The sequence below is a fragment of the Dipodomys merriami genome, unplaced genomic scaffold, assembly GCF_024711535.1.
Source record: "Dipodomys merriami isolate MVZ:Mamm:240054 unplaced genomic scaffold, mDipMer1.0.p SCAF_24, whole genome shotgun sequence".
Taxonomy (NCBI): domain Eukaryota; kingdom Metazoa; phylum Chordata; class Mammalia; order Rodentia; family Heteromyidae; genus Dipodomys; species Dipodomys merriami.
The window spans coordinates 18,701,386-18,718,342 of NW_027203826.1; the positions used below are offsets into that span (position 1 = coordinate 18,701,386).

At 41.9% G+C, this 16,957-nt stretch overlaps 1 protein-coding gene across 9 annotated transcripts in view; it reads right to left on the minus strand.

Moving 5' to 3' along the window:
- The window catches only part of Cacna1e (calcium voltage-gated channel subunit alpha1 E), a 468,612-nt gene that overhangs the window by 205,088 nt on the left and 246,567 nt on the right, over positions 1–16,957 (minus strand). For all 9 annotated transcript variants that reach the window (XM_070034322.1, XM_070034321.1, XM_070034325.1 and 6 more), the window contains exons 6-8: positions 11,219–11,322; positions 9,851–10,003; positions 7,610–7,791 (exon numbers count right to left, since the gene is read on the minus strand). In XM_070034322.1, the coding sequence (XP_069890423.1) occupies positions 7,610–7,791; positions 9,851–10,003; positions 11,219–11,322 (439 nt within the window). The remainder of the gene's footprint in view (positions 1–7,609; positions 7,792–9,850; positions 10,004–11,218; positions 11,323–16,957) is intronic.

Sequence of the window (16,957 nt, forward strand, 5' to 3'; positions counted from 1 at the left end):
AGATGCTCTAGTTCAAACTTTATCTCAACTAAATACAAGTACAATAGGGGAAATACTTTTTTTTCAAAGAACTGACTTGATTGTCCTCTTCCTTCTCCTGCTGGAAGCATGTTCCTCCATTTTTTATACGTTTTTATTGTGAAAATACTGTACAGAGGGGTTACAGTTACATGATCAAGGTAATCAGTACATGAGTACATTTCTTTTTTCTTTTTCTCTTTTTGTCGGTCATGGGGCTTGCACCCTGGGCCTGGGTGCTTTCCCTGCATTCTTCAGCTCAAGGCAAGCACTCTACCGCTTGAGCCACAGTGCCATTTCTGGTTTTCTAGTAGTTTATTGGAGATAAGAGTCTCATGGACTTTCCTGCCTGGCCTGGCTTTGAACCGTGATCTACAGATCTCAGCCTCCTGAGTAGCTAGGATTACAGGCGTGAGCCACCATCGCCCAGCATGAGTACATTTCTTACCAAGCATTGTTGCCTCCTCCTTTGTTTTTCATCTACCATCCCTTCCCTCCCACCTCCTCAACTACACTCCCCTACCGCCCCCCCCCTTAGTTGTAAAGTTCATTTTTCAACATAGTGTCTTCTACATCTCATGGTTGCAATGGGTCCACCTGTATCCCTATTTAACATTTTGTTTTTTCTCTTCCCCTCCCCAAATTATACCAACATCAAATGCAGTGAAAACAGGGGATATACCGTTGGGGACATACAAAGCAACAAAAACTACTGCTCCTTCTAGGTTTTTTTTTTGTTTTGTTTTGATTTGGTTTTAACTCTTTGTCTCCCCCACATCATACCATCAGAGCTCATCTCTGGAATTTCCTCTATATATCGGCTTCCTTGGCGGTCTAATCCAGTTTCATGACTTTAGCATCCACCCACTGAAAACTCACATTTATATATTCGGCTGAGGCTTCTACCCTGAACTCACCCAACTTTATCCTTTTAGTACCTGGAAAATTTAACACATCTAGAATGAATTCTTAATCCTTTCCTCAACCTACTTCCCTACAATCTCCTCCAACTAAATGAAAGGCAACAGCACACTGTTGATTGCCTTCTTTCACGCTCACAGCTAAACCACCAGAGACTCACAGGAGCTCAGCCTTAACAGCATATCCAGAACCTTCCACCCTTCATCTTCTCCACTGGGCCTCCCTCACCCAAGCCTCCATCTGTAGCTGTGGATGATTGGACTGACTTCTTATGTCTCCAGCTTTTGTTCAGTTGTTTGTTTCTGTAGAGACTACTCTCAGCAAAGCACCCGGAGTGATCTTCTGCAGAACATAACTCGGGTCATGTCACCCCTCTCCTCCAAACCCTCCAATTGCTTTCCATCTCATTCAGAGTGAAAGCCAGTCTTTAGAGGTCAGGAGCTCAACATGATCGGTCTGCCTGCTCCATCTCCTCCTGACCTCATTTTCCCTGCTTCACCCCTTACTTGCTGCTTTCCAGTACACACTGGCTTCTTTGATGTTCTATAAATACATTCAGAATGAGCTATCTCACGATCTTCACACTGCTGTCCCCTCTTCCTGGGACCCTGTCACCCCACTGGAGAGCTCAGCTCGCTTCTTCATCTACTGCAAGTCTTTGTCCAATATCATTGTTCTCCCTGACAGCTCCAGTTAAAAGTAAAGCTAATTTTTCCCTTTCCCCACTTTTTTTTGTTCCATAGCCCCTGTATCACCATCTGTCGCACACCATGTTGTTGGACTTATTCTGCATGTATTTTCCACTAGATTAGAAACTCCACAAGGGTAAGAACTTCCCGATGTCTATTTTTTTATTGCATTCCCAGCATCTATAACAGCATCTGACACGTCATGTCATAGGCATTTGATAAATACTTGCTAAAGGAATAGTGAGTTAATTAATCTTAAACCAGTAATGTACATAGAGGAAAGAAAAGCTCTAGAAATAGTTTCTCCCTCCATCTACCCTCTTTCCCCCCTTGAAGAGCCTGGCAAACAAGACTGATGACAAACAGAGGAGGAAATCAGAAAGAAGTTAGCATGTTTCTTTTTTTTTTCTGGAATTAGAGCTTGAACTCAGAGCTTGGGCACTGTCCCTTAGGTTTTACCACTCTAGGCTGATACTCTACCACTTGATCCACAACTCCATTACTAGATTTTTGGTGGTTAATTGGAGATAAGATTCTAATGAACTTTCTTGCCCATGCTCTCTTTGAATAACAATCCTCAGATCTCAGCCTCCTGAGTAGCTAGGATTACAGGTGTGAGCCACTAGCATCTCCAACTAGCAGGGCTCTTTACTGGGTGGAAACACCTTTGCCTCCTGGTCTTCCAGAGAAAGGGGCAGAGTCACTTCCAGGATCCACTTCTCGAGGCCAATTCCTGGATCAGACAAGTGACAGGTATCAGATTACAAGGGTCATCTATATTACAGGATTCCAGACTCCTGCAAGGCCACAAGAACAGAGAAGTCCAGGTGACAGATGGAGATGTGGGGTGGGGGCAGTGGAGGATGCTGCATACAAATGTCTACACATTTTACCACCTGTATACCTGGCCCTTTATCATTCTAGCTCCATGAGTTGATGACAGATTCCTGCCACCTATTTTTCACTGAAGCTACAGTGTGTTCCACTATAACCAGCACATGTGGGTGAGATGCTGGGGGATGAATGAAACAAAGATCAGAAGTCACATTCTCTATTCTCAAGGACCTCGGAATCCAAAGTGCCCTCTGTAGCAATCACAACATCAGAAGTGCTTCGACAATGACAGTTTTCCATGTGGTCTCATTCTTTTGACATGCTCATGTTGAAACATAACTCACTAAAATTTTAATGAGGCAAAGAGTAAACAGAAGGCAAAAAAATTAACAAAAACCATCTATGGGCCAGGCGCCCGTAGCTCACCCTCATAATCCTAACTACTCAGTAGTCTGAGATCTGAGTAGTATCACAGTTCAAAACCAGCCTGAGAAGGAAAGTCTGTGAGATTCTTTTTTTCAATTAGCCACCATAAAGCTGGAGGTGGAGCTGTTGTTGTGCAAGTGGTAGAGTGTCAGGCTTGAGCAAAGTAGCTCACTCAGAGATAGCACCCAGCTCTGAGCTCATTACCAGCACCAAAAAACAGTAAAAACAACAAAAAACTAAGAGAAGAAGGCAATTTAAGACAAAGCCATGAGCATTGGTGTGGACCCAATGACTTATGAAGAATAAGGAAGATGCTAAGAAAACAACTGGACTACAAGTTGCCAAAGGCCAATAAAGTGTTAAAATCCACAGGGACTCAGTTTCATGGGTAATCACAATAGAGATGCAGGCAAACCTACAAACCTGGAGAATGCACGACTCTGGGTATTTCTGTGCCTATATACATCTCAACAGCAAGGGAAAAGAAATAGCTCCAGCTCCAGATATACAAATGAAAAATACCAGTGTTGAACCACAGATATTTCAGTTAACTGCAGACAGAGACTAGGGACTACAATAGGTACCTTAAGTCTTGCTATAAAACAGCCGACTGAGTCAGCAGACAGCATAAAACTAGAATGACAAGGAAGAATCAGACTCAGATCAGAAGCAGAAGAAAGTCAATTCTCTTGGCCACATCGAGCCCCAGTGAAGAGGATTAGAAGCTAATACTCAAGCCACAGGAACATCTGCTCAGCGAATAGCATCGATCAGAGGGACAACGTGCTGTGCAGGAAAAGGGACACCTATCATGTTCAGGAGAAATAAAATCAATTAAATTAGTAAGTACAGGGGAGGGGTTGTAAGTTGAGCAGACCTTTGGGAGAGACAGTCAAAGCAAGAAGAAGCAGTGAGCAGAAGTGTAGACAGCTTTATTCTTTCTACCATGGATGGAGGAGAGCCAAGAATACAGATGGAGTTTGACCAACAGAGTTGAAAGTTTGATAGAGATTAAATTGAGCAATTCCATGTTGCCCTACCAAGAGAACCTTCCTCTTCTTACAATAAAGCATTATGAGAAAATTCATATGCAAAAAAGTTAATAGTAACCATTGGCAATGCAAAACAAAATCATAGGCATGAGTCTGTCTAGCAGAAAAAGTATGCAAACCGAAGAAAGCACTTCTGTCGCCCATAAAATGGTTAAACTGAGCCCACAGGCTAGGCTAATTCTGAACGTTTCCCTCAGCACTCTTCCTGGCTTGGGTGTAACTAGGCACCAATAAATCCTGCATATTTGTTGCCACCAATGAATAGAAGGGACAATGGACCAGCAAATAGTATTCTACATGAGGAAATACAGCACCCGAGTAACCTGGGTATTCACAGAGTGAGGAAGGATAGAAAGGGAAAAAATGTAATTATAGATGTACTTGGAAAACACAAATATATGGACACCAATATTTAGAATGCTAAATTGACTAGTACTTATATGCATCCATGTATGTGAATGTATTTGTGCATGAATATATAAGTGTATATATGTTCATGTATATATACATATGCACACATACAAATAGTATCATTACAAAGTGTAAGTTAAAATTAAATGAAAAAAGGCTAAGTCTTTTACATGCTACCAGAATCTGCAGATTTTAAGCCAAAATCTAGACACCATCTTCAACTCTGAATGAGCATAGCACACTGACTGGAACAGCAGCTGGACTGCATCATTTAAACTGTTACTTTCTTCCTTCTTCATCCTTTTCTCTCCAAGATGAAAGACTGAATTTGGGCCAATAAGCAGCTTGTAAGATGTGACTCCACCATCAATAGTGAGCTCTCTGCCCAATCACTGGAGGAATCTGCCTCCTTGAGCCTGCCCCTCCAGAGGCAAAGACCCTAAGTCTGTGAGGTATGCCTAGGTTCTACAACAGAACCCTGACTGGATCAGAATTCATATCCAGAAACTGCTCAATCAAGGACTAGCTTTTTCTATCTCTCTGCCTTGTGAGAATCACACTTTGTCTTTGTTTTACTTTCTGAAAACTGGTACTTCTTTTATTCAGCCTCTCCTCAATCACAGTGTAGCTATCTACCTAACTGGGACTATCCCTTCTGGCAATAGTTCCTAGCTCCAAGCTCTGCTCCTAGCTCCAGTGCTTTGGAAAGCGATGTCCTTTCAGAGTTCATTGGAGTTCTCTTGGCCCAGGAATAACCAGTTACTTTTGGGAAACCAAACCTACAACTTGACTAGTTCCCCCATGGCTAGACCCAACCATCTGAGTCTACTAGGAGGCCTTCAGTAAACTGAAGCTCAGTAACTAACAGGCAGGGTATCCGAAAGGGTGCGAGACAGTGGCCCCAGGAGCTGATCCAATGAAAAGTTTCAAAGGATCTGAAGTTTCCTTAGTATCTCTGTTTCCTTAGTATCTCTTCGCATGTCCTTCATACCAGACAGATATCTAGAGGAATGGGGATTAGAAGAAAGCACCATGAGAAAGAATTCATGGCACTTTTTTCTCCCCCCGGTTTAGCATAGTAGCTTGACTATAATGGCTATAGGAAGGAAGGAAGGAAGGAAGGAAGGAAGGAAGGAAGGAAGGAAGGAAGGAAGGAAGGAAGGAAGGAAGCAAAGCAAGCAAGAAGAAAGGCAAGTTATTTTTTTTCAGCTTTGTCCCCATTTCTTGGTACCATGTAAGCCTTGGCTACAGAAGACCAACAGAGGACCAACAGATCACACCTATATCCTCAAATGCAACACTTCTCCTTTTACACTTTCAATGCATTTATCACATCACTTAGGTGAGTCTACACATATAATTGAAGTACATCACTCCTCAAACCCGAAGACATGACACCAGCCACTGCAGGGCCAGTGCTGTAATTTCTTGAGATGTCTGGCTCATCTGAGTGACGTGGCCTCAAGACAACCTTTCTCTCTCAAATGAGGAGTGACTGCGCTCCTCAAACTTGCCTCCCTTCTCTGCTTCCTGCTACCTCCCACAGCTGATAAAAATCCCAGTGTTCTCCAGGAGTCTCTGGATCACAGCTGAGCTCTCTGGGTTTACAGAGCATTCGCTGGTCCTTAAGACTTCTAAGCTGTCCTTTGAAAATTTAGCCTAACAGTGTATGCATCTTTCATCCAGGCTTCTCGGTTCTTTTGCATGCTACTAGGAATGGATCCATGTTTGTAAGGTCTGCAGAAAACTGATTTAGGAGTGATTCAGTTGCTACTAAAATCTGAGGTTGCTCAAGTTCCTGATATAAAATGGCACAGTATTTTCATATAGCTATACACATCTTCCTATATCCTTTAGCTCATCTTTATATTACTTAGTATATCTAACATAATGTCAATGTTATATAAGCATGTATTATAGTGTATTGTTTAGGGAATAATGAAAAAAATCTATATATGATTAGTAAAAACATCTGTCATAGGCCTAATGACAATGCACATGTCAGCAACCACCTAACTATTTCCTTGAATATTTTCCATCCTTAGTTGGTTGAATCCCATAGATATTGAACCTGTGAAAAAGTAGGGTTGACTATACTCAGCCCCTATTAAGTAACTACATGCACAGGCCTCATGCATGGGAAACAACCCTTAATATCTGGCTAAGACTCTCCTAAGATATAGCATTTCCTTCTCCACACTCACCCAATGAGTTCTAAACAGACTTAAAAGATCAGGAGAAGAGGGCCTGTGAAGGTAAAGTCAGGCCATGTGCACAAGTATGCACAGACTCATTCTGAAGGCACCTGCCTTGCTCTTCCCAGGCACAGAAGGCTGATAGTCCTTCCCCAAATGTGGTGCCCACTTTGGCCTCATAGGCCTCAAACCCTTCACCTTCCCATCCCTCTTTTTGTTTTTCATCTCTCATTCTTTGAACTTGGACTTTGCACCATGCTTTGGGATGCCTTAGCAAAATCAGACTCTAGAAGGCAGAAGAGACTTCGTGGTCACCTTGTGGAATGTCTGTCTCTCTGCAGATTTCTCCAACATCCCTGACAGGAGGCCCAGACAGCCTTATCCTAACTCAGAACCTTCCAAACATGTCTGATCACGCCAATCCCCAACAGATCTGTAAGAAGCGTATTAGACCAACTAGATAGAGTCCATAGAGAGGCCTTGGGAATCTGACTTTCCACCAAGCCCTCCTGATGGATCTTTGAATTAGCCATGCTTCCTTCCACTGTACTTATAATGCAGCCAATTCTTGACAGTGCATATTAAAATCAGCACAGAAGCTTTTTTAAAAAGTTGTCAACAATAGGCCTTCACCCCAAGATAGCCCCTACTTAATTGACTGGGAGTAGAGTCCAAGTGATATAATTTTTGAAGTTCCCAGCTGACTCTAACAGAAAACTGGGGTCAACAAACACTGTAACTGCTTCCAAATTTCATGGCGAGTTCTCTGAGTAGAGTAAGCAAGAATCCTACACCTCAGTGTCCCCACCATCATGTTAAATCAACACACCCTATAACTTAAAACAATCTGATTTAATTAGTTTATTCATCCATCCAGCACAGAGCACAATGTCTGAACTATGGTAAAAGGCTATGTACTTCCACAGCTGAGGACACAATTGAGTATGCATTCCCCTAACCTATCCCCATCCTTTCTGTCCCCAGACAACGCAGCCCAAACACACAGGAAGCCTCCTGCAAGCTCCTCCACCTCCTCCACCTCCATCCCATTAGCTCCACTCACATTGTACAGCACGGTGGTCCACCCTTCCATGGTGATGCACTGGAAAACAGTCAGCACAGCAAAAAGGATGTTATCAAACTGGGTGATTCCATCATTGGGGCCGATCCAGTCCTTGCATTCATAACCAGCCGGGCAGCCCTGCACACCACATGGATGCGGGGGGTCAAATCCTTCTAGAATACCTGCGGACATATTTGGAGGGTGGGGGATAAATGATATGGCACTTAGCATGAGTTTGGATATGACCCCGGAGATCCACAAACAAGTGATTCCATCAACACACAGACTTGCCCTCCTTGCCTCGTGCCCCCTCTCCTCCCTGTCCTCGTCTCCCTTCAAGTTTATGAATCATCTCTGGTTTCTCAGTGACCTCGGAGAATGGTGCCTTTCTTCCACTTGCACAGGCTCCAGCATCCACCCTAACTTGGACTACTGCAGGGATTTATAGGAATGGGCCTCTGAGTCCTAATAAAGTCTCTGAAATAAAGGCAGATTCTACCCATTTTCTGACTTGAGATGCCAAGCTAAACTCTGGGTTTCTTGGGGGAAAGTTATACATTACAGGGTTGATTTTTTTAAATTATCTTTAAGTAGTTGTACAAAAGAGTTAGTAATTCAAGAAATCACTTTATGAATACAATGAATCTTGATTGATGTCACCCTAAACTACAGACTTTTAGTAGAGTTGAACTCCTTGTTTTTTTCTGACATGGATTTCTAGTTTTGAATAAAAGGTAACAATGAAAATTCTTTGAAGTCTTTTCACAAAAAAACATGGGACCTAATTTCGAAATGCTTCAACTTATCCCCTACTATCCTAGGGTATTCTATTCAACATGGAAAAAATAAGCTACAGAGATGAGAATCTAAGGTTTACACATCCCACAAACTCTCCAAAGCACAACTCATGCCAAGCTCAGAGCTCCCTCAGTTATTCCACACATGACATAGGTCAAAACAGCACATAGAAAGAAGCTGCCTAACAGTTTTTTCTTCTGTTTGTGTGTGTGTGTGTGTGTGTGTGTGTGAAAATACCATACAGAGGGGTTACAATTACTTGAGCAAGGTAATGAGTACAATGAGTACATTTCTTATCAAGCATTGTTGCCTCCTCCTTTGTTTCCCCTCACCATCCCTGCCCTCCCATCTCACCTCCCCAACCCCCCCCCCCGACAAAGTTGTAAAGTTTGTTTTTTGATATAACGTCTTGTACATCTCATTGTTGCAATGGGTCCACCTGTATCCCTATTTAAACAATTTGTTTTGTCCCTTCCCCTCCTCAGATTATACCAACATCAAATACAGTGAAAACAGGGGTTATACTGTGGGGGAGGGACATACAAAGCAACAAAGAAATCATCTTATAAATGTGTTAGAAACAATAGCAAGAAAGAAAAAACACTTGTGTCTATCTTGGGGTTCATTTCATCTAACATCAACTTATCTGACCGTTTCCGCTTATCTCAGACATATACTAGTTATTGCAAATAAGGGAAATCATGGGACCTATGTTTCTTTGGGCCTGGCATACTTCACTTAATATAATTTTTTCCAAGTCTTTCCATTTCCTAACAAATGGGGCAATGTCCTGCCTAACAGTTTCTAGTCTAAGTCTGGTCTCCTAGGTCTCTAGCTATAGCCTAAAAGGGTACTCCTTTTTGAGTATCAGTTTTAAGTAGGGGGGGGAGGTGTGTGTGTGTGTGTGTGTGTGTGTGTGTGTGTGTGTGTGTGTGTGTGTGTGTCTGTGTGTGTGTGTGTGTGTGTGTGTGTGTCTGTGTGTGTGTGTGTGTGTGTGTGTGTGTGTGTGTGTATACACGTGTATGCTTGCATGCTAGTATAGGGGCTTAAGCTCAGGGCCTGGACATTGTCCTTTAGCTTTTTCACTCAAGACTAATGTTCTATCAATTGAGCAGCAGTTCCAGTTTCAGTTTTTTGGTGGTTAATTGAATATGAGTCTCATGAATTTTATTGCCTGGGCTGGCTTTGAACAATGATTCTCAGCTCTTAGACAGCTAGATAGCTAAGATAATAGTCATGAGCCACTAGAACCTGGCTTATGTGGAGATTTTTTACACTGGATGTGACTCAAAAGGCTGCTGACTTTGGATGCATCTCATTCTAATTCTAGGATTGAGAACAGAAGATATTTTTAGGGCTTTAAATGTCCTGAAATTGCCAGCCCCCCCTCCCCCCCCCCATGACCAGAAGGGCAAGAAAGAAGAGTAAGAAGATAGAAAATACCTGAATTGTTCATGAAGCATGCTCGGTGTAACTTCCCACTGTAGAATTCCAAGCCAATGATGGCAAACATCAGGATGGCAAAGAAGAGCAGAAGGCCAATCTGCAGGAGAGGCACCATGGCCTTCATGATGGACTTGAGCACAATCTGCAGGCCTAAAGGGAGAGAAGGGAAGGTCATGAAGCCCTAGAAGGAGGGCAAGTCTTGGGGGGGGGGGGCGGGGACGGGAAGAACCATCACTTTTGAGATGACACTGCCATTCATAGAAATAGCCAGAGCAAATTAAGCTAAGGATGGCCATCATACTTCCTCTTCTTTCCCCTCTTTTCTCTTCACTCTTTCTTGCTCAGTGACAAGCTAGTTTATTACCCTTTCTCTTGTTCCATCTATGTTGTCTTCTGGATTCCTCTTATAGAAGAAACGTATTAGAGTGTGTTCCTTCCCTAAAGGAAACAAGGCTTCTCCCTGCTAAGCTACAAATCTACAAAAGCAGGGACAAAGTTGCTCTTCCCCGTCACTGGGTCTCAGAGCCATTCTCTCATTCCCTGTGGGAGAAACACAGTTGGCACAACACCGTTGAGAAAATGCCAAAGCCTATGACCCAGACCTTGTACTTCCAGGATGCTGGCCTGAGAAAATGATTAGTGATTTGGGTCAACATTTAAGTAAAAGGGTATCCTCTGCGGTACTCTCATAGTACTGGAAGAATACTTCATAACTGGAGATGACTTTTATTTATTTTATGTGTTTTATTTTATTAGTTTGTGCCAGTTCTGAGACTTGAACTCAAATCCTTACACTCTCACTTAAGTTTTCTTGCTCAAGGCTGTGTGTGCTCTACCACTTGAGCCACAAAAGTCTTCCTGGGCTGACTTTGAACCTTGATCCTCAGATTTCAGCCTCCTCAATAGCTAGGATGACAGGCCTGAGCCACTCAGGCCCAGTACTTATTTAATTTTTTATGTTGTTTAGCCACATAAAAATCCCTACTTCAGCACACAAAACTAGATACACATATGATATTCAGGAAAACTGAATGGAGAAAATATATTCTGTAGCATTAACAAGTTATCTCTGAGTAATAGGATTAAGAGTGATGTTCTTTTTTAAATCACTTTCTTTACTTTCCTAATTTTCTGTGAAAAATCTCTTACTATCATTTAAGTCTAGGAAAAAAAATTAAATCTAAAAGTTGGATGTTGTGCTCAATTGCTAACATCTCCACTCTATTATTACCACTGGGGCATCCTCCCAGGATTCATTTCCACTTTAGCCCAATTGGTTTCAGACTCTGGATCCCGTTGAGAAATACACCAATAAAGATGCAAGCAGAGCAGAAAGAGGAAAAATACAAACAAAGAGTTGCTCACTAGGTATTCCTGACACAAGCTTCAAGGGCCTCAGGACCCGCACAGCCCGGAGGGTCCTCAGGTCCACGTGGGTGTTGAAGTGCGTTCCTGCAGTGGCCAGGATGCTGCAGATGGAGACACAGAAAAGTCAAGGTGACTACAGCCCGCCTGCCCCTCCTGCTCCACAGGAAAGCTGGGCTGCTGCAGACTCAGCCTGACAGGCACACAGAGCTGGTGCCAGCTGTATGTGGGCGCACCTGAGCCCGGGTGAATCACCAGTGGTGTCGAATAGAATTAAATTTAGCCATCTGGGTTTTACTTTGCAAAGAAAGAAACGTTCTCATCATACCAGAATCTCAGTCCCACATCATGAAAAGAACAACACAAGGGCCCCAGCCTACATCCCAGAACTGTCCCTCTTCCTGATGCATCCCTCTCCTCTTCGCCTCTTGCCAGACTCCTTCTCCTCTTTCCAACCTAGCAGGCCTTCATAGTTGTTGTTTGGGTTTTTAATTTCAAAGTTTTTCCTAACTCCTCCTACATTGCACCTCTTTTCCCGTAATTCCTTTGGGTTAACTCTGAAGGAGTGACTCATTCCTCTGCACCTTGACACCTGGGATTGGTAACAAGTTGATTACATAGATGATCAAAACTGGAAGACAGCTTCAGTGGTTATCATACATTATTAGCATTTTTATAATTGCCTCAAACTACACTTTGACTTGACTAGATTTCTTTACTACTGTTTCTGTCTTCCACAGCCCATATCCAGAAAAGCACACATCTATACACATTCACTACACACACAAATGTGTAAGAATCCTATTAAATTGTATACACACGAGATAGTTTATTGCATGTAATTTCATGACAATGAACATACTTTGGGAAGACAAGGACACACATATTAGTGAAGGACTAAGAGTTAGAAGAAGCATGATAAGGTCATGACTCATTCACTTGCAAACTAGGTTATGTGAGAGCTTCACTTTTCTCATCTAAAAGTGAGGGCTGGGAAGGTGGCTCAGTGGTAGAGCGCTTGCCTCGCATGCATGAGGCCCTGGGTTCGATTCCTCAGCACCACATAAGCAGAGAAATGCCAGAAGTGGCGCTGTGGCTCAAGTGGTAGGGCGCTAGCCTTGAGCTGAAGAGCTGAGGGGCAGCACCCAGGCCCAGAGTTTGGGTCCCACTACCAACAAAAAAACAAAACAAAACAAAAAAACCAAGTGAGATGTGCCATGGCTAGATGTAGAAAGAAAGCAACATGGTATTGAATTTTACCAGTGGGAAGATATTACCAGAAGGAAGATCAGGAATTCTAAGCCAACCTAGGTTATAGAGCAAGACTGCCTCAAAAAACAAAACATAAAGAGTATACTTGAAATGATGAAAACTAAAATTGGCATTATTTCTGACACAAAGACTCACAACATCAACTTAATATTAAATTTAAATTTGCTGGTTTCAATCTTTATTCTGTGAGATAATACTTCTTTTAGTGGTACTGGGATTTGAACTCATAGCTTTGTGTTTGTTATACCCCTTGTGCAACATCTCTAGCCCTGTGAGCAACACTTCTTTAGGACTCTGAGCTATCCTGTACTGGGAAATGAGTCATCAGAAAATTGAGCTTTTCTATTATAGTCAAAGGGTACCAAGAATGATTTATTTCATTTAATTATTTTTGGTGGAACCTCTGATATTCTTCAAGAATAAAAGAAGATAGTTGAAGTGCCTTCAACAGTTGACATATCTTTGATCTTCAAAAGAGAATTGTCTAAAAATTTGGACTATATAGTTCTAGGAAGCAGATACCAATTAATAGGTACCAATAATGCAGATCTAGGACAACATAATCGTGGGAATGAGTGTGTAGGAGCAGTGCCAGCCAGGAATTCAGCTGGTACTTACATGTTAGTACACTCCCAGTGCTGGTAAGAATCAAAACCAGGCTGCAGAGCAACAGTAAAGAAGCAGAGGGTGTCCATACTGGGCTAAAGCTTATTTAAATAAGCAATGGAGATTTCTTTCAGCCTACAATTCTATGTTCATATTACCTCCAAATAAGAAACAGAAAGAAATCCTGTTTCCCATGAAGAACTTCAAGAAGCATCCAAGTCTCCCAAATTTCTCTATCATCCTTCACACAAATTCCTACACCTTCATCTGAAAAGTAGGGACACACAAGAAGCAGAATTTCTGACACTGTTTGACTGTATCTTCCAATGCCAAAGAAAGATGTTAGGAAGAGGGTGATATAATTTCTAATAGCTAAGGGGAAACTAAAAAGAAAAACAAACAAGGAGAAATATGGAAACACCACAGAAAAGGGGGGAAATATTTTTGTAAAGAGGAAACAAGTAAGGTGAAGCAATTTTAATGATTGGTGGAGTGATAGAGAAAGGTAGGAAAATGGGTTCCTTGTTTGGCTTCTTTTTCTGACAGAGGCAAAATGTGCAGCACTGAAGCCAGGTGTGAGATTCTCCTTTCTTGGTGTCTCACAATCACAGTGTGCAAAAGTCAGGCCATGCTCAGAAACTACTGCTCTATTCGTTTCCTAGGATACCAGATACTCATGAGATGCTCTTTCGCATTATACAAAGAGCTGTGCAAAGGAAAATTTCCTCCTTGATCCTGAGTTTAAGACAAGTATGTTCTCAGAATATAGGGGCTTGAAGGAGAAAGGCAAAAGTTCAAAGGCAAAGAGGTCTCATGAATTAAAAGGAAAACATGGGAGTTGGAAAAGAGAATTAGATGCTAGGAAAGAGGAAGCAGCCAAACTGGAGACATGGCAAGAAAGAAAATACGAAAGAAATGCTGGTGGAGGAGAAATGTCAGAGAAACAGGAAGGCTCACCAAAAGGGAAAGGGAGGGAAAGTAATTATAACTTAAAAGAGAAAAGTAAAAGCATAATATACAATGCAAGGGTCTTACTTAGCAGCTATGAGATACTTCCACATCCCTGCCACCAACTGCAAGACCATGGCTGAATATATCTGTTCCCCAGTTTCCCAAAATCACACCCAGGACCTTGTCTCCAGCTTTCTCCTCCCTTAAGATTTTCTCTCTTTCTCAATGCTGAAGAGTACCTATGAAAAAAAGCTAAATGAGACCGCATAGCCTCAGTACTGGTGTGCACCTGTGCATGTTTACACATCACACACACACACACACAGACACACACACACAAACGCACACACAAGAATATATCTCCAGTTTTGAAGTACTCTTCTAGTACCATGAAGAGTACTGTAGTACACATCCTTTTACTTAAACCTTAAAGTTGATATTTTGTGATTGTAATAGAAAGCTAACGCAGGTGCTGATCAGAAATGACCAGGTAAACAGCTCTCCTTTGAGAGGTTACCCTGACCCTAAACAAATGTGCTAGTTCTCTTCTGAAAAGAGAAACAAATCAGAGGTCTTCTAGCATTAAACCCAGGATCATTGCCTCCTCAGCTCCAGAAATCACCTGTCTGCCTCTGTTCATATAAATACCAAGGGAAAACTGTATTATCCTTTGAAAGGCAAGCTGTCTATTAGCATCTGTGAGAAAAAGGCTGATTAACACTAGCAAAGGGTGTTAAGTGTTTAACCAGCCTACATTATGAGAGGACCAGGAGAAGGAAGCAGGAAGGAAGGAGTCTAATTCAAGTCAGATTCCCAGGAGAGCCGAGCGAGGATGTCATTTCCATTGGCAGTTCACAGATTGAGTGGCTATGTCCCTTCAGAAGCATGCCACCATTGTTGCTTCCTTCATTTTTGTTACCTCCAAGAAGACACCAACATGTGTCCTGCCCTTCCTCCAAAGACATCTCCTAATTCACCTCTTCCTTTCCAGCCTACCATCTTTCCAGTCAGGACCACCTCTCCCTTACCTTCTCTCCCTGGCTAAACAAAATGATTCAGACTCAAGAGCCCAGATGACCTCTTCCTTAGAAAAGATCTACAATCCAAAGGTAGTCAAGTTAAGATTCTGAAAAAAAGGGAGAGGGGTAAAATAGATGATCTCCAATCATACTAGTGAGCTTCACATCTAACCTCTATCACCAATTCAAGTTATGCAGATTATACAGTTATCACTCTGAGCTGCAGTTTTGAAGGGTGTGTATGTGTGAGTGGGGGGGGGGAGGTAACAGAAGAAGGAACAGGTTTCTTCTTAGAATGCTATGGCCAAAGTTCTTTGAAAAGTACAGCAAAACCTCATCCCCATCCTCCAGCTTGTCTCCCCTTCCTTGCAACATCCAGAATCCAGAGAGCTGTTCAACATTTAACACTGGCCACATATCATTCTTAGATTGTAGAATGGAACTCTGATTGTCAATAATAATTAGCATGAGTCCTTCTGACTTACTTTAAAGCCAGCTCCCAGGTGATGGGAGCTACTATGACTACTTCCCTAGCAATAAGCTCAGCAGTGGTACCCAAGAAAACTCCCATTCAGGGATAGAAAATACCCTCCTCCACATGCAGATTGATGGAACTCATCTACAGACAACACATCAGTGGACCTGCACTATGTCCATGGTACCATATAATCAGAGATCCAACCCGAGAGCACTTTAACCTCACTGTAAATTATTACCATCTATTAGAAATCTACTGAATTACACTGAATATGTTGCTATTTCTTTTAAATAAATTACTGAACGTGTGATTTGATTTAGGAATCAATTTCTAAGGCTTGATTTCATTTTATTTTTTTAAAGGTCCTCATGCATTGAATTGTTCACAAAGAAACAAACTAGGAGAAAAAAATAGGAGGCTTTATTGCACTTTTCCAAGAACTTAGGACATAGCATTCTAAGAAGAAACCTGTTATCTCTTCTGGTATCTTATGTAGATTGGGCAGTCCCCTTTGCATTACATATACCCAGCAAAACTACCCTAGGTAATTATAAGGTTTCTGATTTGTTTTTTTGCTGTTGGTTTTGTTTTTTGCTTAGTTGTAGGCATTGCTTAATGTTTCTGGGTCTGAAATTGGGACACAGCTTTTTCTTCCTTCTTTTATTTCTTTGACTGTTCCACTGACCCACACACACACAAAAATAATCGACACAGAGTCCTAATATTCTTAGGAAGATGGGAAGGCAGGAAGGGTCAACTTGTCCTTTTAACTAAGAAAGATCTATGACATTTGCAGGAGGGAACAAGTGGCTCTGTCTTCAATAAAAGTAAGGCGACTACTTCTGGAATTTAAAATGGGGTTCCCATTTAATTTCAGATGAATCTTAGTGGGTAGCCCCTAAATATGCCTTTTGATGATAAGAAAAATCATGGCCCCAAAGTGATTTCTCTCCTTCTCCATCAAATGAAAGCTCAATAATCAAACCACATCGTGACAAGAAGAGGTTGTACTGACATTTGGGGACAGATAATTCTTGGTTGTGGGTGGCTGACCTTTGCATGATGGATTTTAACAGCATCCCTGGCCTGTAACAACTAGATACCGACACTTCTACCAGCTGAGACAAAATGTCTCCAGACATTATCAAATGTCCCTGGTTGGGCTAAGGGGACATTGAGAAGTATTGCTATAGGGACTCTAATCTAACCTTCTTCCTATGGGAAGATGTTTAACAGATGACTGAAGGTAATGGTATGTGTTTACACCTAGGCAGACCTATACAGGGAGAAAATGCACATAGCCCATTTTAGTTAAAAATGAGAGGTTGCCAGAATGACCTAAGCCACAAGTTTTAATTGTGATAGATCATCAGCATTGATGAAACACCTCTATTTTTTCTAAAAACACTTCCC